The sequence below is a fragment of the Convolutriloba macropyga genome, chromosome 15, assembly GCF_964194025.1.
Source record: "Convolutriloba macropyga chromosome 15, txConMacr16.3, whole genome shotgun sequence".
Classification (NCBI taxonomy): domain Eukaryota; kingdom Metazoa; phylum Xenacoelomorpha; order Acoela; family Convolutidae; genus Convolutriloba; species Convolutriloba macropyga.
The window spans coordinates 36,079,986-36,101,661 of record NC_134482.1 but is presented as its reverse complement, the minus strand read 5'-3'; the positions used below and the strand labels follow the sequence as shown (position 1 = coordinate 36,101,661).

General features: G+C 38.6%; 2 protein-coding genes and 1 long non-coding RNA gene across 3 annotated transcripts in view; 1 reads left to right on the top strand and 2 right to left on the bottom strand.

The window, feature by feature from the left end:
• Positions 1 to 21,676, bottom strand: part of LOC142353881 (multidrug resistance-associated protein 1-like) — a 653,144-nt gene that overhangs the window by 218,729 nt on the left and 412,739 nt on the right.
• Positions 1 to 21,676, bottom strand: part of LOC142354170 (laminin-like protein lam-2) — a 134,898-nt gene that overhangs the window by 12,257 nt on the left and 100,965 nt on the right. Inside the window, 3 exon segments of the mRNA XM_075406432.1 lie at positions 2,441 to 2,575; positions 3,605 to 3,735; positions 4,012 to 4,165. Coding sequence (XP_075262547.1) covers positions 2,441 to 2,575; positions 3,605 to 3,735; positions 4,012 to 4,165 — 420 coding nt within the window.
• On the top strand, positions 16,382 to 21,577 carry LOC142354394 (uncharacterized). The gene is made up of 3 exons (XR_012761083.1): positions 16,382 to 16,744; positions 20,193 to 20,411; positions 21,360 to 21,577. It is a non-coding gene; the product is annotated as an uncharacterized LOC142354394 (long non-coding RNA).

The following is a 21,676-nucleotide window of genomic DNA, read 5'->3' as shown; positions in this document are numbered from 1 at the left end:
ACCAATTCAAAAACGGTGCGTGGAAAAAATCACGCCACAGGTCAAATTCACGCTACAGGTAAAATTCAAGCCACAAAAACGAAAACCAAAAGGACAAAAAAACAATGCTTGACAAAGACCAACACGGCCTAAAAATTGTTGCATACTTTACTTGAGAATGTCAATTTAGAAAACACAACCGACAAAAGTCGGAAGAATTACCCTCGAAAAACTAGTGCGCACTGTAAAATCACTACGGGGGCTTCAAATGGCGTCATTAGATGTTATATACCACTAAAAGCAGTAATGAAATTTAAATTGAAAAAAAAATGACAAATTTGGCGCACTTTTCATTTGACTTTTAGAGTTGAATTGCCGTAACTTGAGTAAAACGGCTAAAAATTGTGAATGAGCGAAATTTAGATCAAGGGAAACAAAAAAGTAAATGGCAAAAAAGTTAAATCAGTCGAGAAAAAAATTTGCAACATAGCGGCAAACTGCCAGAAGATAGCCGCCGTTGACCTGCTCGACTCACATTGGGATCGAAACAGGAAAAAGACTAAAAGATAATAACATGATTTTTCTTGGTGTTCTTTTTTGGTGTGCAATACTCTGCATATTTGGTTAGATTCTAAAAACATAAACCGAGGCAATTTAATTCAGGGGCTGTAGCCTAGATCAAATTATGGGTGCAAAAATTTTTCCCCCGCCGGGATTGAACCACTGCCCTCCCGATCCACAGCCACAACTACTAACCACTGCGCTACAGATCACATACCTCACTTATTCTGCAACCGAATTTATATTAGCTTTACTTCAGAGCAATAGAGATCACTCAAAAATGAAGAACGAAAGCGTGAAAAAACCACTTGAGAAGTCAAAGAATGTACTAGAAAAGCTCAAAACTGTCAAGCGAAAAATTTGCATAAAAAAGACACACACGTTTACAATGATTGCTATGAACTGCGTTCAAGAGCAATTAAACACTTAAATCAGCTTCTAAATTGAATGCTATTAAGCATAATACCAATGCCACTTAGCCATCGCTTCAATGAACTTTGATACCCTAATGCACTATGACTTAAAGACCGGGCATTACATGTTTATCCCGTTTCTTTTGACTTTGATATTATTCACTGCATTAGATAACTCAATGAGTAAAAGGATTCGTTTTTGCCTGGGACACCGCGCCCGGAAATTTGGACTAAAATGGCAATAAATAGAACGTTAGCTAACCCAAAGAAACGTAACAGAAACTGCCAGTAGCCCACTAGCAACAAATTCCAGAGTTATTATTAATTGCTCTCGAACGAAGTTTGCGGCATATATGGTCAACGTGTTGGTCTTTTTATTAATAGACGCCGTCACCCTCTCGACGGCTAGTATTTAGGTGTTCTCATTTTTAAAATACAAAGAAATTGAATTATATTGGGGTGCTGTCTTTTTTGAAGATCTTTACATGTTTTCATTATTTTTGAAGTCAAATTGAAGTGGTGATTTTGGTCACGCCGAAACAGGAAGTGCAGCGAAAAAGTGGTTTTGCGGCGTAAAATTTTCACTAGTGAGAAAATGGTGTTTGAACAAAAATTCGATTTCTCGCTATTGGTTTTTTAATAGCCGCACAGCGATAGCTGGGGCTATTATTGGCTTTCTCTTGGTTTTTTTTATTTGGTTGTCATGATTTTTGTTACCACCATATGACGTCACAGCCACTTTTTGTTCATTCGTTCATGCAATTTCAACTGAATTTCAACTGATTTCAGTTGAAATTGCATGAACGAATGAACAAAAAGTGGCTGTGACGTCATATGATGGTAACAAAAATCATGACAACCAAATAAAAAAACCAAGAGAAAGCCAATAATAGCCCCAGCTATCGCTGTGCGGCTATTAAAAAACCAATAGCGAGAAATCGAATTTTTGTTCAAACACCATTTTCTCACTAGTGAAAATTTTACGCCGCAAAACCACTTTTTCGCTGCACTTCCTGTTTCGGCGTGACCAAAATCACCACTTCAATTTGACTTCAAAAATAATGAAAACATGTAAAGATCTTCAAAAAAGACAGCACCCCAATATAATTCAATTTCTTTGTATTTTAAAAATGAGAACACCTAAATACTAGCCGTCGAGAGGGTGACGGCGTCTATTAATAAAAAGACCAACACGTTGACCATATTTGCCGCAAACTTCGTTCGAGAGCAATTAATAATAACTCTGGAATTTGTTGCTAGTGGGCTACTGGCAGTTTCTGTTACGTTTCTTTGGGTTAGCTAACGTTCTATTTATTGCCATTTTAGTCCAAATTTCCGGGCGCGGGGTCCCAGGCAAAAACGTTCTGATTTTGACTAAGTTAAATTTTTTAAGTAACTTTTCAGAACTATATGGAGCCACTTGAATAGTACAGTGGTGGTAGTTAACTGAAATTATAAAATTCAGAAGCTGGAGCTCTGATACTAGCCTCATATTGGGTAAGCATTTGGTCCATAATGTCGACTTTTCTCTCCATCTCATCTGCCATGTCTTTCATCTGTTCGATATCAACTCCATCCGACAACTCGTTCAATTTGCCTACAATGTCCTCGAAATCGGCTACCTGCAACACACACACAGACACTTTTTCTGGAAAACTCAAAATAGGTTGGAGAAATGGATATATCATTTCATTATTTAAATTAACAGAAATCCTGAAGTTATGTATAGTTTAACAGAGAGAATTGAAAACTTGTGGACAAATAAGACATCAAAGTACTACAATTATTTACCTAGATTTTCAGTAAACATCCATCACACATCGCAAAACTGTTCACAACCGCACTAACCAAGCAAGTGCAGAATTTAGATTTCAATTTAACGTCCATCTATTATAGTTTAGCCTACCGAGTTTCATTCTCAAAAATGCACTTCAAATATATTCTCTCGCTCGCTTAATTGGACGTCTGTAGTCAAAAATTGTTATCATATCAATTCTGTCCACCACTGCCAGGGACCCCGATGCAAGCGGATCTGCTCCCATCACACGAACAATATTTTTCTTTTCAAAAGTTTTGATGAACAAACTAATGCTTGTTTTTGTAATGATTTGTGAAGCCTAATGAAATGAGAGGCGATCCTGGCCATTAACAATTACAATATTATAGTAAAAGTGTGAAGTAAAATATCATTTATTGGTTGTCATATTCTAGGGCGGGAGGGGATTGATGGAGAGTTAAGTTGAAGGGGTGTTAGTAAATAGTTTTTTATGGGCTAAAATGTAAGAGGAGCCTCTATTGAAATGAACATAAACCGACTAATGTCGAAAGAATTGCCCTCGAACGACAGGCGGGTAGAAAAAATACTTGACCGATTCTTAGCCAGACGCACTCAACACTCGGCTATCAGTCCCTCCTTTTTGCTATGCTGTAACCGAATTTATATTAGCAACAAGCTTTACTTTGGAGTGAGAGCAATAGAGATCACTAAAAAATGAAGAACGAAAGCGTGAAAAAATAACTTTCGAAGTCAAAGAATGTTCTAGAAGAAAAGCGCAAAATGGTCAAGCGAACAATTTGCATAAAAAGACCAATACGTTTACAATAACTGCTATGAACTTCGTTCAAGAGCAATTAAACATGCTATATTGTACCTCTTGAGGAGTGAGGAATGGTGTGTTTTCCAATGTGACCTTTAGCAGATCCACAGTGTCTTTTGTCTCTGAGAGAGTATTCTGCAGTTCCTTCGATTTCTTCTCAGCTCCAGCTGCATCGTCAGAAGCCTACACACAACAATCAGATCAAACTAAATATCTTCTACTGCTCTATCACAAGTTTGCCCAAAGCAAGATTGCAGATTGTTCAGACCCCAGATTTCCATTTTACATAACTGTGCATATTTATTAATTGAAGAATTATTGTTTTCCGAAGATACTTACATTTGATAGCAACACATCTTAAAAGTTTTTTTTTCAATTATGTTCAACCTTTTAGGTTATATAATGAATTTAACTAGTTTTTATAAAAAAAACTATTGATAGCGTATTATAGCGACTCCCCTGTTTCTGGGCGCGAGTGGCTTCTTCCAGGGGAAGGGTTCTGTTGCAGCTCGAGTCCAACTGGGCAATCCTGTCTTGCATGAGTCTGACCTGCTCCTTCTCTCCTCTGATCACTTCACTCATCTCACTCAACTTGGATGACACGTCCACCACTGCCTGAAGACAAACAATGTATAATAATTAGTGGCGCTGTTGGTAGATGTGATTACTGTCTAAAACGAATTAAATTTAATTTAGTTCTCTTTGCCGCAAAAAAAGGCCGGGGTGAGGGTACAATGCTACCAGAGTTGAACCTTTACAACAAAAAGTTCTTCTTCCTCAACAGGCGCAAACCTAAGTACTCTTAGAGACAAGTAAAATTTCATTTAGAAACAGAAATTAAACTCATTTTATTGAGTGAGGTAAGTCACGCATGATCAAAATCTAATGACGCAAATGAACTAAAAACGTTGGCTAAAGAGAGTGACAAATGATGTCACACGCGCAAAATCCGTTAGTGAGAGGCAAAAGTCACTCACAAAAACTTGACTTGTTCAGCTTTGCTGTGTGAACAAATGTAAAACGAAAAATGAGCCTCAGCCGACGAAACAAAAAAAATAGCAGAAGTCCTGACATAGAATTCAATAAATTTTCATTGACTAAACAAAGACTAGACTAAGAACGGACTATGAGTGAATTGGAAAAACCATTTCCAGAAAAAAAAATTAAAAAAAAAAACTGAAAATCAATGTCAACAACAAAAACCACTAGCGAGAAAGAGAAATTTGGTTGAAAAAAAACTAGGCCTAGAATAAACCATGAAAAGATCGGAAAAACCACATCGAAAAAAGTCCGATCGAACAATTGGAAAAACAGCAAAAATCAAAGTGAAATTGCCGCATGTGAACAAAAAAAACCACTAGCGAGAAAGCAAATGTTTGTTCAAACACCGTTTTCTCACTCTACTTGAAAATTAAAGCAAAAACATTTCACGCCGCAAAACCACTCATGCTCCACTTTCTGTTTCGGCGTAGCCAAAATCACAACTCCTATTTGACTTCAAAAAACATGAAAATGTGTGCAGAAAAAAGACAAAGCCCCTAAACAATTCAAATTCTTTGAATTGTAATCAAATTCTTTGAATTGTAAAAACCAAGAGCACCGCAATATAGTTTCGCTTAGCTTACAGCTTTAAAAAAAATTTGAAGTGCTAAGTTTTTTATTTCATTTTGCAATTAGACTTACCCCTGTTTCATAATGAGAGAAGACAGGGACTATTTTCAATACATAAAAGCATTAGAGATGGAACCTAAAACATATAAAACAAAAGAGCGGAGGATTTTCGGTATTCTATCTGTTCATTTTGAATGCTTTGCTAAGCAACTGCTGGTTAAAAGCATTTTAAGCAGAATGAGAGAAGACTGCAACTAGCCTAAGGAAGTCAAAAAGATGTCACAGTAAATGTTGAACAATTTCATAGTAAATTTTGAACTAGCTCATCAAAACAAACAGCACGAATAATGACCTACAACTTAAAGAATTTTCATTGAGTTAACAATGACAATTGATTAAACTAGACCTAGAAAGTACAAAAACTGATTGGGAAAACAACAGTGCAAATCCGAAACCATTGAAGAATAGCTAAACTCAAAATCAAATTGCGGCATGCTAACAAAAAACCACAATCGAGAAAGCCAATTTTCTTCAAACACTTTCTCACTCTATAATATTACAGCAAAAAAATTCAAGCTGTAGAACCACTTGATTTTTCCATCCACAACATCTTTCAGCGTGACCAAAATTACGTCCCCAATCTGATTTCTATCTTAAGGACAGCGCGCTAAAGCGCCAATACAGTTCAAATTCTTTGAATTGTAAAATAAATAGACGCTCTAATAGCCAGCTAAGAAGATGAGGGTGGCTTTTGATAAAAAAAACAAACCGTTTAACGTCAGACAAATTGTTCTTTAGCGACTAGCGCGGCAAAAAGGAGCATGGGCTAGATAAATTCTCGGACATTAACCTCTACGCTATACGGGCTATGTACGGTCATCTTTCACAATGCGTTGAACTTTAGCAACAAACTTAATTTCTGAATGCGCACATTGCAAATCAATCGAAAAATCAAAGAGTTAAGTGTGAAAGTCACTCGAGAAATGGAATCGAAACGTTCTTTGAAATGAAAAACTTTGCATTAAAAAGGCATACACTTTTACAATAATTGCTTCAAACTTCATTCGAGACAACTAAAGAATCATATCAGGGCAGCGAAAAAGACTACAATATTCAGACACAATTCAACAGATTTTTGCAAAGCAAGCATAAGAAAACGCCGATGAACAGAAAGCTGGGAACTTGGGCATGAGGACAAATAGCCAAAACTATGTAACAGCCCTACCCCATTATTATTCCTTAGGCAGTATAATGTTCCAGCTATTAATCTATTAATCTTATAGCGCCTTTCCGCTCAAGCTTTGTTTTACTTTCGTGCCACTGGACCATAGTGTATTTATTATTGATAACACAATTTGGCACGCAATTTATTTAGCTTTTGCGTGTTTCAAGAGCTAATTGAGAATTTGTTCCGCTGGCCATGTTCCTTCGCCCAAACGACACTTGATACTTTTCTGCTTACAATCCAGTTAGTTGAGCTTTTTCTCAACAAGCTTTTATAAATAACCTATTCAGTTTAATTCAATATTCTGAAAACTTACTTTGTCGATTTTCCAAAGAAAAAGATAGAGCACAGAAAACAAGGTAAGATCAATTAAATTGAAGTTGTTAATTTCAACAAAAAAAAACTAAAACAACCCAATCTCGAATCCCGCATTCGCAATTCAAACGTTCGTTTTTTTTAATACCTACCGGGTTGTTATATTGGTGACAGGAGTGGGATTTTTTTTCCAAAATAAGCTATCCTGCAATTTTCAGGAACATCTGCTTTTTCTTTACCTTCTTTTCAAAAAAAAAAAAAAAAAAAAAAGAGAAAAATAACTCAAATATTCGGTCGTTTTTGTGATCTGCTTGACAGATAACGGTTGTTCTTTTTCTTAGATGAGCAATAATTGCCTTTAACTTTAGAACGCTTTGACAAATAGGTACTGATTTCAGAGGCTTCTCAAGCGTTATCCGATTTATCGGAAAATAGACGCTCCTTGCTTCCGCAGCTTCTACATTCCCAGTGTTTGTAGGTCCCACGTAGTAAGACTAAGGGGCTTAGCAAGGGAGGTTTCGGCGGCTGCTACGGCAACCTCAACGATACATAACTTAAGACGAGAGACCTGAAATCCTAAGTTAAAAAAAAAAAAGTCTCTGCGTTCTTTTCTGTTATCTCTTAGAGGCCAGCTTTTTCTGGTCCCCACAATTTTGAACAACCGATATCTGACTTGCCGGTCCAATCGCAAGGTTGGAACTTTGTGCAGCATTTTTTATTTCCATGTAATTAATAACAAATGGCTGACGCAGCTCTGGAAGCTAAACTTCTTCTACCGGAGCCTTTTAACGGAACAAGTGATATTCAGGCCTATATAACACAATTCGAACTCTTGAGTTCGTTACAAAATTGGCTAAAAAAAGCATTCAATAGTGATGGAACTCCGCAACACGACAGCGCTGGTCAACAGGTTTACATTGATAAGCGTCATACTATTTTTCCCTTGCGCTTACGAGGCAGTGCTATCGAATTTTATCAGTCATTAGATGACGCAACAAAAAATGATTATTCAGAGCTTAAAAAGCAATTTTTGCGCCAATATCAGGAACCTCCTGAATTTTTTCGGTCATCCCTTGCAAAACGTATTCAAGGCGAGTCCGAAAAAGTAAGTGAATTTTTAGCTGAGCTCAAACTTCTAGCTAATAAGGCTTATCCCCAAGACAAGCAGGCAATCAGAGACCATATTGTGCTTCAATCTTTCATTGATGGCCTTCACAATATTCATGTAAGGGTAGAGTTAAGAAAGAACAAGCCGGCTGACATTAACGCGGCCTTAGAATCAGCACTCCACTTCGACGCAATTTACCGTCTTGAAGCAAATGCAAATGAGACTGCGCCTTCATCTACTTCTGTGAGTTCCATTGAAGCACTTTCGCGTAAAGTTGATAAACTCATGGCCGGACAAGTTAGTTACCAACCACGTTCTCGTCCGATGAACAAAAAATCGGGTCGCAGGAGCAACTCTCCTTACAGATTGTCTCCGTTTAACAAACGCAAGTCACCTACTTTCTCTCGTAGCCCATCGCAACACGGAGAACGTCGTCAATCTTCCTCTCCGCGAAAAACGTTTCTTGACAATTCACACAGTCGTTCAATCAGTAATGAAAGAAAAGTCAGGTTCACCGGACCAACTATTTGTTATGGTTGTAATCGTAAAGGTCATACTAAAAATAATTGCAAAAATTGTTGGAACTGTGGTTCTTCTCAACATCAGCGACGTAATTGCCCAGAGTCAAAACCATACTCTAACCGATAGCTTCTTCTATCGCCATAGTCCACCTTGAAAGAGTTTGTTCTCCATTTTTAATAACCCATGGCACAAAACAAGCGTATTTTTGGCATACAGTCGCTTCTTTCCAAAATAATAATCGCCGATAATATACTGCCTGCCCTGATTGATTCAGGTGCTTCAATTAGTGTAATTCGTGCCGATGTTTTTGGCAAGTTCAGCAACTTTAGCCCTTCGCTTACATTGGAAGCATCTGATATCCAAGCATCCGCCATAAATGGCTCTATGCTTCAATTTAAGGGTATGTGCTTGCTTCCATGTCGTTGGTTTAAAAATGGTCCCATGTTTTCTTTCAAATTTTACATTTGTGCCCACCTCAGTGTTCCTTGTGTGGTCGGTTTTGATCTCCTACACAAACAAAAATGTGCAGTAGACTTCTCTCGGGGTTTATTAGATGTAGGTGACGCAGTACTGGAATGTATCAGTCCGTTGTCTCAGTGGTTTGAGGATAATTCTCCGACAACTGAGACTTCGCTTTGTTCTGTAACTTCGCGTTTCCTTATTCCACCTCGAAGTGAAGCACTCGTAAAATGTAATCTAAAGTCACATCATGCGCATAAGTTTTCTTCAAGCAGTTCGCGTACTTCGTCTGACGCGACTGTGGGTTTGGTTGAGCCCCACGTAGGTTTCACCAGTTTAAACTCCCTTTTAGTGGCCTCGTCTCTTGTAACAGTTTCTCAAAATGAATTTTGGCTAAGAGTACTTAACCCTACTTGTAATTCCGTAACTTTATATCCTTCGCAAACTATTGCGCAAATCTTACCCTACAACGAGACTGTCCTTCAAACTGTTGGTTTCAATGCTGTTGACATCAATTCAGCTGAAACTTTGATGCAGTTGTTTAAATCAAAGTTCAGCACTCTCACTAAAAAACAACAAAAGGACGCTTTTAGTCTACTCAAGCAGTTTGCAGACGTGTTTGCTACCGACAAATGGGATCTAGGCTCATGTAATTTGCATAAACTGCGTATTCAGTTGAAAGATGACGCCCAGCCTAGCCGAGTGCCATACAGATCAATGAATCCTTCTAAAAGAAAAGATCTCAAGGATAAGATAACCAAACTCCAAGAAAAAGATCTCATATCTCCTACTCATTCCGAGTGGGCAGCTCCAACCGTGTTAGTTCCGAAACGTGACGGGTCATATCGTCTTGTTATTGACTATCGGAAACTAAATGCCCAAACAGTCAAAACATCGTGGCCTCTTCCGCGCATATCAGATATTCTAAATAATCTCGAGGGAAGCATTTTCTTCTCTAGCCTCGACCTTTGCAGTGGATTTCATCAAATGGAGATTGATGAAGAAGATCGACACCTTACTTCTTTCATTACGCCGTTTGGACTGTATCAGTGGAAACGGATGCCAATGGGTCTTTGCAATGCCCCTGGAGCATTTCAAAGACTAATGGAAATTGTTTTATCAGGGTTGACATATGAAATTGTCCTGGTTTATCTTGATGATATTATAGTCTTTGGTCGTTCTTTCGAGGAACACATACATCGTCTTCAACTTGTGTTCCAACGCATACGGGAAGCAAAATTGAAAATTTCACCTGCCAAATGTTCCTTATTCCAAACGAAGTTAGTATTTCTGGGTCATGTAGTCTCTGCTGACGGGATACACACTGATCCTGCTAAAATAGCAGCTGTGGAGAAATACCCAGTTCCACAAACTATTCGTCAGTTAAGATCGTTCATGGGCCTTGTTGGCTTCTATAGAAAGTTTGTTCTCAATTTTGGTTTGATTGCGAACCCTCTGTACCAATTGATGAATAAAACAACAACGTTCCATTGGACAGCAGACTGCCAAAAAGCTTTCGAGAAATTGAAAACAGCGCTAGTATCCGCTCCAATCTTAGGTTTTCCAAATGAAAAGGATCAATTCGTTCTTTGTACTGACGCATCGCTTACTGGAATTGGCGCAGTGCTATCTCAAAAACAGAAAAATGGTGAAAAGGTTATTGCATATGCTAGCAAAGTGCTGCAAAAAGGTCAAAGAAACTACTCGGCTACGAAACGTGAACTCTTTGCTGTGGTGTTCTTCACATCATACTTCAAAGAATTTCTTCTTGGGCAAAAATTTCAGATAATTACTGACCATCGCGCCCTCGTTTGGCTCTATTCGTTCAAAGAGCCTGATGCAATAGTAGCGCGTTGGCTAGAAAAATTAAGTATGTTCAATTTTGAAATTGTCCATCGGCCTGGAAAAACTATTGCAAATGCTGATGCTCTTTCCAGATTACCACCTTTGAATTTATCTGCTACTTCTGTCACATCTGTTTCTTCGTCTCCGCACTTTTCAGAAACGCAAGATCAGGATAAAACTCTGTCTGTAGTCAAATCATGGTGTCGAACAGGTGAGAAACCACCTCGATCCTTAATGTTTGGTAGACCATCTGCTTTGCAGTGTTACTGGCAGCAATTCGAGACATTGAAAATTATTGATGGTGTTTTGTACCGGCTATTTCAACAACTGGATGGATCTACACTTTTCCATCAGTGTTGCGTTCCACTTAACCAGGTTCAAAAAGTTCTTCTTCAGTTGCATGATTCACCTGCTTCAGGACATTTAGGCAATAAGAAAACTCTTGATCGGGTACGTCAGCGATTTTACTGGCCAGGATTGAAAAATGATGTGGACTCCTGGATCTCAGGTTGTGCAACTTGTCAAAAACGAAAGAATCCCAAACAATCACATCAGCAAGAAATGCAGCTCTGGGCATTCTATGAACCTTTTCTTTGCGTGTCAGTTGATATCCTTGGCCCTCTCCCAGAAAGTCGGTTGAATGAGAAATTTTATAAATACATCCTAATGATTGGAGACCATTTTACTCGCTGGTTCGAGGCTGCACCCCTACAGAACATCAAGGCTGAGACAATCTGTAGCACTTTCTTAGATCAATGGGTCACCCGATTTGGTGTACCTGAATATATTCACAGTGACAACGGTTCGCAGTTCACATCGCGCCTTTTCGCAGATATGTGCAATAAGCTGCAGTTAACCAGCTCAAGATCTACTCCTTACCACCCGCAAGGAAATGCAAAAGTGGAACGCATAAATCGCACTTTGGAAGATGGGTTGGCAAAGTACTGCGCAGAACGGCATGAAGTTTGGTCTGTTCATCTTCAATCTTTCATGATGGCCTATCGTTCTGCAGTTCATGAGTCGACAGGTCAATCGCCTTTCCGATTAGTTTTTGGGAAAGAAATGCGCATGCCTGTTGATATGCTATATCCAACATTGCCCACTCCAATTGTTGGTCATCGGGATTATGTTTTTCAACGTTTAGTTGAATCTTCCACCATTTTCGAGTCCGTAATTCAGAAAAACGGATGGGAAATGCGCCGACAAAAAGCTATCTTTGACAAAAAGAAGCATGGTCCTTCGTATAAGGAAGGAGACCTGGTGCTTCTTCGTTCACCAGTGTGCTCACAGGGTCAAACTCCTAAATTAAAGAGCTTCTGGTCTGGACCTCATTGCGTGAAAAAGGTTATTAACCAAATTAATTTTGTTCTACAAGACGTCAAAACTCAAAAACAACAGATTGCTCATTACGATCGCATTAAACCTTTTACACCATCAGACCAGCGGTTGCGCAGAAATCGTTCCAACCAAACTGTAAGACCAAGTCCTCAACCCATCGTCCCTGAAGACGATGATCTTGTGTTGGTTGATTTATCTGAAAGACAGGCTTCTACCTCTGATAGGTTACAAAACACTACTAACCCTACAAGTTCCGCCATTCCGTCACCGCCAGTTTTTTTGTCAGAAAATCAAAGTGGTTCAGGTTCCACAACAGTTCCTCAACGACCGCGTAGAGCTGTTGCTGATCATGCACGGCATCCAGGATTTTTCCGTTTAGCTTATTTTGATTCAGACAGTGATGTTGAGTGATTTGTTTAGATGCTCTTTGTGCAGCAAGTGTTGCTGTTGTTCACTTGCCTAGTAGATTGCAGTTTCTCTACACTTGTAGGCTATGACATCGAGGAAGTTCTCACAACAAAAATTTACTCGCTTCTTCCGAGTGAACAGTGTACGCCTGATAAATTAAGCACCAAAAACATTACTTTTGGTGGTTTGGTTCTTCATGCGCCCGAAGTTGATATTCAAATGAGTTTTTGCATGTTTCAAGCTTCTTACGCTGTTACCGGATTAGCGCATTCTGCCCGATTTGATGATTCTGTGTATTTAAAAGAGTATTCTCGCCTAGTGCCTACTTTCTATGCATTAGAAACTTGGGTTTGCAGAGCAATTTGGAGTGGTCGCAATTTCAAACTTCCAGGTTTTGCAGATGAAAATTTTAAAATGACTGAGGGGGATCTTTTGTTTGATGGTAGACCATACAAACCTGGCAATTTCAAGGTATTTGACTATTCGTACTCTTTCATGCGTGGTGGCAAGAAAGCTGGAATTTACTTCACCTGGCCTGTGGATTGGATTACCCCAGGTGGATCGAAAATTCACGCATCTGGTGTTATAAACGCAAAATTAACCATCGGCAAAGTAGTCGCAACTTTGGACAAAACCAGCTCTCCATGGTCCTTAATCTTGACAGATCCCAATGAAAGATCCACGTCCTGCAGTTTTCCAGGTTCTGACTTTCAGCATGACTCAATCACCTATTTACCGCATTTCTACGGTCAGTGTGAGATTAAATCAATATTTGAGTTCTCTCCGGAGCATCCTGGCGTTCAGATCTCTTCTGCTGATTCAATGTATTTGAGTGGAAAAACTGCTTCCAGGGATGATTCCCGCGTCTTTTATATAGAACTTCTGAACACAACTGTTAGTGTTTGCTCATATAAGGTCCGACCAACAACCTACTCTGGTGTTTACTTTGTCATTGAACCTATAACGGAGCAACTTCCGGAAATAGATTACAACACAGATGCAATTCCAAACTTAGTCTATGGGACAAAAATTGAGTTTGTGCATGTCAACGCGCATCTTTCGCGTCAACGAATTGTAAATTTCATCAAAAATGAAATTTGCAATACGCGTCAGATGATCTTAAATGGACTCATTTCTTTAGCGTCAAACTTGGACAATCCTAATCTCTTCCTCGGATCCGGTTCCATGTTAGGCATACATGCTGAAAAAGCGGGAGCTGTTCTTTACGTCCACAAATGTGTTAAAGTCGAAGCTCGAATTGCAGACTTCCCCTACTGCACAGAGGAAGTTCCTGTTCTTTTGGGCAATGATACGCAAATTCGTTTCATGAATCCGATAACACAAGTTGTGTATCCAAACTATACTTTGACTGCTTGTGATCCCATAGCACCTTACATGTACCGCACGTCTGAAGGCATCTGGATGCACTATGGAGATGATTATTCGGTCGCACGTACGCCCGAATCTCTAAGTGTTTTCAGCCATCTAGATTTTAGTGATAACTTACCTTCATTACACACCGCTGGTCTCTTTTCTTATCAGAACTTGAGGCAGAGCGCAAAGGCTCGGGTTCTAAAATACTCGCGCCGAACAATTTCGGGACGAGAAGTATATCTTGGTCCTCGCAGCCAATATTCTCATCCTGGTTTAATGCATTTTAATCCAAGCGTTTCCGAAGAACTAGAAAATTTGGCGGCTTGGAAATATTTGATTGATTTGCAATCTGTTGCGAGTGGTGGTTGGTACTACGCCGAGAGGTGCACTGTAATTACGCTAACAACTTTAGCGCTTCTAGGGCTCTTTATCTATATATTGAAACTTGTATTTGCGCTTAGGCTCCTTTCTCATGGAGTTCCTTTCTGGACAGTTTTCCGGCTTCTTAACCCCCTTGCGCCTTTTACGCAGATGCTTCAAAATCACATAAATAATATACACGCATCTGCGCCTGTCAATCATGACCAACTTGTCAATGAAACTGATGGGAACCCTGATAATCGCACTGTAATAGTTGATTCAATTTATCCGTCAGCACAATTAAATTCTGCCCGCTACACAACAAAAATTTAAGCACAGGTTGACTCTTTATCGCCTACAGTGTTCTGTCTTAGAAAAAAAAAAAACTGCCGCTTTCTGATTTTTGTCTTTTGCTTCATTCAAAATTTTTTTCTTTTCGTTCATCAATCACTAGCAGCCCTGATGCACTTCTGTACACAAATGATTGACATTGCTTGTTTTAGATGTCGACAAGCTCAGAGTCAATCAACACTATGCCTGCTTCTCCAGGCCCTGATATTCTTCTGGACACAGATCTTCTTTCAGGTGCTTCTTCGCCTGCAATTCCGTTGCTGGACGATAGTATGGACTCTCAAGCAGATACAGGAATAACTGGCAACTGGGCAAGTGATCAGTCGCTTGAGTTCCGTCAAAACCTCTCGCAAAATCGGGATCCTCAGCCGCACACGGATGTCTGCTCATCTGCTTCTTCGGATGAAATGACAATCATCTTTTGTCCGCCTTCCAAAAACATTCCAGTCGTTCAGACTGCTTCTGCAACAGCAGCTTCGGGTTCGAGAAGCAGCCCGCTCGAAGGAAGCAATTCACGCCAGGCTATGGGTCCACCTCGCAACGGTCCCTTACGCCTCAACGGTTTGGTGTATTCAGCAAATTTGCATGCCGTGTTGCGGGTTGTTGAATTTTACCGCAATGGGAAAGTTCGCCTTCAGGATCCTTACAATGCAAGGCGAAGGCCTCTGCTGGATCCTGCGGATCTAGTCGCTATCCCTGTTGACAACTCGGCTGAAAATCGCGACCTTCGAGATCAACTTATTCGACTTCGTCGATCTCGTGAGGCTCACGAGCGTGACCTTTACCAGGCTACCAATGAGATCGACAAACTAAAAGCTCGCATTTCCGAGCTGAATCAAATGCTAGATGATTCTCGGACGGCAAATCGTCTGCTCTCCGCGAAGGTTGTTACGCTGGAGAAAAAACAACCTAAAAAGCCAAAATCCTCTAAGGTCCGCAATGCAGGGGTGAATACGGACACTATGTCTGCCTCTGAGTCCTGTTCAACGACCTGTCGTCACCTCAGAGGTCTCCAAAACGAATTCCGCTCCCTGCGTTCTCAATTACTTCGGGGAAATCATAATCCACAAAACAAGAAAATAAAAAGGAAGCCTCGCTCGCGTTCTTCGAGCTCATCGTCCTCATCGGGTTCGGAGACAGAATAGTGGGACATGAGGACATGTCCTTCCTAAGCGGGGTGATGTAACAGCCCTACCCCATTATTATTCCTTAGGCAGTATAATGTTCCAGCTATTAATCTATTAATCTTATAGCGCCTTTCCGCTCAAGCTTTGTTTTACTTTCGTGCCACTGGACCATAGTGTATTTATTATTGATAACACAATTTGGCACGCAATTTATTTAGCTTTTGCGTGTTTCAAGAGCTAATTGAGAATTTGTTCCGTTGGCCATGTTCCTTCGCCCAAACGACACTTGATACTTTTCTGCTTACAATCCAGTTAGTTGAGCTTTTTCTCAACAAGCTTTTATAAATAACCTATTCAGTTTAATTCAATATTCTGAAAACTTACTTTGTCGATTTTCCAAAGAAAAAGATAGAGCACAGAAAACAAGGTAAGATCAATTAAATTGAAGTTGTTAATTTCAACAAAAAAAAACTAAAACAACCCAATCTCGAATCCCGCATTCGCAATTCAAACGTTCGTTTTTTTTAATACCTACCGGGTTGTTATAACTATACTTGATAATTTCTTACCACTTTATTATATTTAATGAGTTTAATTATGACTAACTTACTATATAACGTAAATATTTATTTAACCGTTTGCTCTTAATTCACATCTTTGAGTGAATTTACATTAGAGGTTAAAATAGATCAAATGTGGAAAGACTCAAAACGACAGATCAAGTTTGAAGTTGAAATAAATAATCTGCACGTGTGTTCAGACATCAATCTCTCTCATCATATCATATCTGAATTTTCTTATTTCTTTGAAACAAAGGCAACTCCGACTTCAAACTTCTTTTCGAATTCACATTTACTTTACATGTACACTGTTCTCATTAATCGTGCTATCCAATTACCAATCTTCAAAGACCAGACTTTCCCCCTATTATCCTACTTTAATGAAAGGCTAATCTTAAAAAGCTGTCTTTCATGTTGGCGACCGTACAACCGAAAACCAAACACACCATTAGAAGGATTCTAATATTTTTACAATAAAAATGATTCTGTTCATGCTTAGAAGAGTTTCCTTCTCCTGGCGAACATAAATTTATTTCAAAATTATGAGTGAACAAAAGATTGCGTGGTTCGCAAAGATTTGTATTGCCGATGGTTAGTGAAGCGCTATTACAATTTGGGATAGATACAGAATAGATACACAATTTATATACGCTACAAAATTTTTAAACATTTATCGGGTCTTTCCCATTATAGCCCCCCCCCCCCCCAGCTTAGTGGTCAGATAACCTATAGCCCCCAAACCATAGTAATTATACCATAATGGGGGAGGGGCTATATTTTCATGGGGGTGGGGGGCTATAATGGGAAAGACCCCATTTATCATAGAAAAGATGATAATTTTTACATGGGTCGGGGTTATGGGACAGGTCTTCATTTTCGTTCTCTGAGTCCTACATGGAAACTTTGCAATCTTGGGGTCTCTCTCGTGTCTTAAAAACTCGACCCCAAAGGGGTTCGAAAGATTACTTCCGATTCATCGACCAACAAGCTCCACGATATAGCGGGTAAAGTGCTCAAAAAGAAGCTATATCTATTGGAGAAATTTATGTGTCATTTAGTCGCCCCATAAAATTATAGCCCCTGTATGCTATAAGTATAAACACGGCATCCCTCCCCCTATAGAGGTCTTTAGTAAATGGCAGATATCGCCGAAAATAATAGTGCTCATGGTAACTTTTTTGGGTCTTTCCCATTATAGCCCCCCCCCCCCCCCCAGCTTAGTGGTCAGATAACCTATAGCCCCCCAATCATGGTAAATATACCATAATGGGGGGGCTATGTTTTCATTGGGGGGGGGGGGGGGGGGCTATGTTTTCATTGGGGGGGGGGGGGGCTATAATGGGAAAGACCCCTTTTTTGCCAAACATCTGAAATTCACAGTTTTCCGGTGTTGTTTCTGTTATTTTATTACTTCCATGTGCGTCAAGAGTTTTGCAAAATATACACTTCATTTATCCATTCGAACAAAACAAGTAGTTAGTCACAAAAAGTGTTCAATTTAAACTTATAAAATCAATTAACTCAGATTAGTAGTTCAATTTCAATATATTTAGCAGAGCACAGAGAGTTTCAATTACATACAAATTCCATCTGAAGGATATGTACTTTTTGACCGTCTCATTTTTCCTGGGAAAACAAACAAAGAGGGAAAACAAGGCCATTCTTGAGTTTCAGACGAGCTTCAATCCTGTTCAAAGAGTATCTACCTTGTGTTTTAATGAATACACTTTTATTAACTCCGCCTACCCTTTGCTAATGACCAACATTTGGGAAATTTAATCGCAGCATGAAGGACCCTCATTTTTCACTACTTCTTTCCACTAAAATCTTAAAATCTTGTCACTGAAGTTCTTCCCTATTTAATTATACCGAAACTCAATGGTTTCACGTCCATTGTAACTATAATATACCAGCGCTAAAAATTTATTGAATGCTCTGTTTATTAACCAAAGCATGGATAAAACTGAAGGAAATGAAATAATCAAAATAAAGTCGAAAAACAAAGTGATAAAGTGATGCACATCGGGATTGAAACAGAAAAAAAACAAATTGACTGATTTCTTTTTCTGTTTTTTTTACAGTGTCAAAAAGTGTTCTAATTTGGCGCAGTTTCAGTCAGATTCTAAAACTACACTTAATTCAGCTTCTAACCTGAAAGCTTATAAACTTAATACCGATATCAGCTAGCAAACACTAATGAACTTTGATAACCTAATTCTCAATGACTTAATGACCGGGCTTTATCGGTTTATCCCGTCTCCTTTGATTTTGCTCTTTTGACATTGACCGTATTCACTATATTGCGTAAATCAATGCTTGAAAGAATTTAAAATCCACTCAGTTGAAACAGTGGGTAAAATAAGTCAGAAGTCAAACGTGAAAATCGTGACTTATGTAAAACAAAAAACGTGATCAAAAGGTAAAGCGAATTAAAAAAGGAGTGCACCTAAATAATAGCCGTTTTGAGAGGCTGACGGCGGCTATTAAAAAGAAAAAAAAGACCAAAGTATCGAAAATTGTTCCAATTCAGCGTGGTTTCAGCTAGATTCTAGCAGAACAAGTCCCGAAATGCAATTCAAAGAATTGTATTAATTTATGACCTGGCAATCATTTACTCCTCTTTAGAGGGCAAATGAGAGCTGTTAGTAATGAAACTAAGTAATAAAACAACGCAAGAACAACAAAAACAATCAAGCCTAAGAAAATCAACTTTTATTTATTGAATAAACAGAATGAAAATCAAAACAACTGCTAGGAATTAAAACTGCCAACTATATTCCTCGTTTTCTCATTAGAAATCTGTCATTAAAAGTCGATGGGTCCTCTCACTAATATTGAATGACAAGACAAAAATAACCAAAAATCGCAAAAAAATTCGCTGAAACTTTTTGAAATTCACAGAAGTACAAAAGTCACAGAACGCAACAGCTACTGAAGGATACAAAAAAATCAATTAACCGAGTACTCAACAATCACCGTTGATACCTGTCATCGATGAGATTAAGTGATAAGACAGCAATAATTACAACAAATAATAGCAAATTTAAAAAACAAAATCACTAAGGTTTATTAAAAACGAAAAACGACAAGTCACAAAAACGCAATAGCTATTAACTGAAATAACTTGCTTCAATCGAAGCGTTTTTAGCAACCAATGAGACCTGTCAATACTGAAACCAAGAGTTAAGATGACAAAAATGAAAAGAAAAACTCGCAAAACTCAAAAGATTCGATAATTATTATTGAAAACAAAAACAATTAAATCGATAAAAGGAACCTATATTAGCAGTATCAGAGACCTCTCCCCAATAAGATTAAACGAAAAGACATCAAAAAGCACAATAAATACTTGCAGAACTCAAAAACTCACTCAAAATTTTTGAGAAAAAGTAGTGTCAAAGTTATGAAAACCACTAGCTATTACCTCAATCCATTAATTGGGTTTTCCTATGCCTTATCAGCAACCAAAGAGACCTTTCATTGAAGATACCAAGTGAAAAGACAACATGATTTTAAAGGGGGGCAAAATATAAAATTCATTAATAATTTATGACAACAAGTCGTGGCAAAGTCATAAAAAGTTTTAGCTGCCCCTTAATGAATTCAAGCAAAGGCAAATAGGCAAAATCAGAACACCTATGTACCGTCTTAAAAGCAATGAAACAGCGGAAACTCTGAAAACAGAAGTCAAAATGACGCACCTCAAAAAAAAGCATCACAAAAACCGCCAAACTGTTCAAACACCAACTTCTCACTCAGCTTTAAAAGTATTTTGAAAAAGTCACACCTCAAACCTACTCAATTTTTTGCTCCCTTTACTATTTCAGTGTGACCAAAATCACCACTCTAATTTGACATCTCACTGATGTGAAAAAGCCGAAAACAGCGTGAACAGATCTTAAAAAAAGACAGCGCACCAATACAATTCAAATTCCTTGTATTGTAATAAAAAGGAGAGCGCCCAAATAATAGCCATTTGAGAGGCTGACGGTGGCCATCACACAGAACGTTAACATTGACTGTTTTCTTTATTATACAGGCGTCCGTCATTGACATCGTCTTCAAAAGTGTGAAAAGTCATAAAAAGAGACGTCTTTCATTATCCAAATACTTAAAACACAATTCAGCTCTGCCAATGACTGTAAGAAATGACCTAATGCACATCAAAGAAGTAAGAGAACGGTCAAAGAACGGCAGGAAAAGTTCAACGAAATCGCTTGTTTGGAGTTTGCGGCGTTGAATCACGTGGCAGCTGCAGGTTAATCATGTATTTTTTTTGTTCTTTCAAGCTAGAATACACGAATTATAGCTTACTTTGTTCCCCTGTAAAATCCGCTTTCAATCAAATAATCGAAGATTGAAACTAGCCTGGAGAAATTCAGAGTATCTCAAGCAAAAAGTTGAAAAACTGGAACCTTGCTGAAGGGAAAAATGTCAAATAGTTAAGCAATAATATCAAATTGAGGAGCTGTCGAGCCTAGTAAAAACTCTTTGATCGTCTTAATCTTGCTCAATATACCGATGAAGGTGAAGGGATAAGGACTAATAATAAAAGTGGCAATTATAAAGACGATTGGATCCATACATTTGAAAAGCTTTGAATTAAAATTTGAGTTATTTAATCTTGATTTTTCAGCACTTGCAGTTGGTATTTCAGTTCAAAATCAAATTTCAAAACAAAACTTTGTTACACAGACCAAACTAAGCCCAAAACGATCACTCTTTTGTCCAAAAAAGTTATCTCAGTAACTTCACGAGGTTCTGCACCTTTTTCAATATTCTCTCATCAGACAAAAAAATATATCCCAACAATTTGCTCAGCGAGGCTTCAGATCCTATCCTAACTAAACTGAAACAATGCTCTCTAAGCTCAAAGGTTTTTCGGCAATGCAAACGTAACCGACCAACGTCAAGCGAATCGCTCTTAAACAACGGGCGAGCGGTTGGCTTCGGTAGTAACCAGCTGGGGTCAAAACCTTAAATTAAGAGCAGCCCTACACCATGAATTACTATCTATTCCGCAGTTTTGGTGAATCGCATACTCAGAGACTACTAAGGCTCTAAGAGAGCTGCGCAAACATTTAATGCCCTGGGCTTTAAAAATATGTCTAGCGAAAACCCGTATTAAAAACATAGCCGTTAGAATACTGGAAACGACTAGAAGAATCCTGTAATTTAAGTCCCGTAATGTAAACTCTAAATTTAGCTTACGTAAATCCCAACGAGAGTACAATTGTGGCGGAGGGGATGGGTGCTGAAGTGCGGGGGTCTAACTCCAAGAAACATAGCCGCCATATTGCCAAATAGCCGTGATAGACGCGTGTGGCCTTACATGGAATTGAAACAACTAAAGAAACAAGATAGACAGATTGACCACCAGTCGTTTAATAGACCACTAGACTTTTTGGGTTAGATTCGGACTGTCATTTTTATGAGACACAGAAGCTTTATAAAGAAAAAAGCCCTAACAGAGCTTTTTCGAAATTAATATTCGAAATCAAAAACTCAACACTCTAATACTCA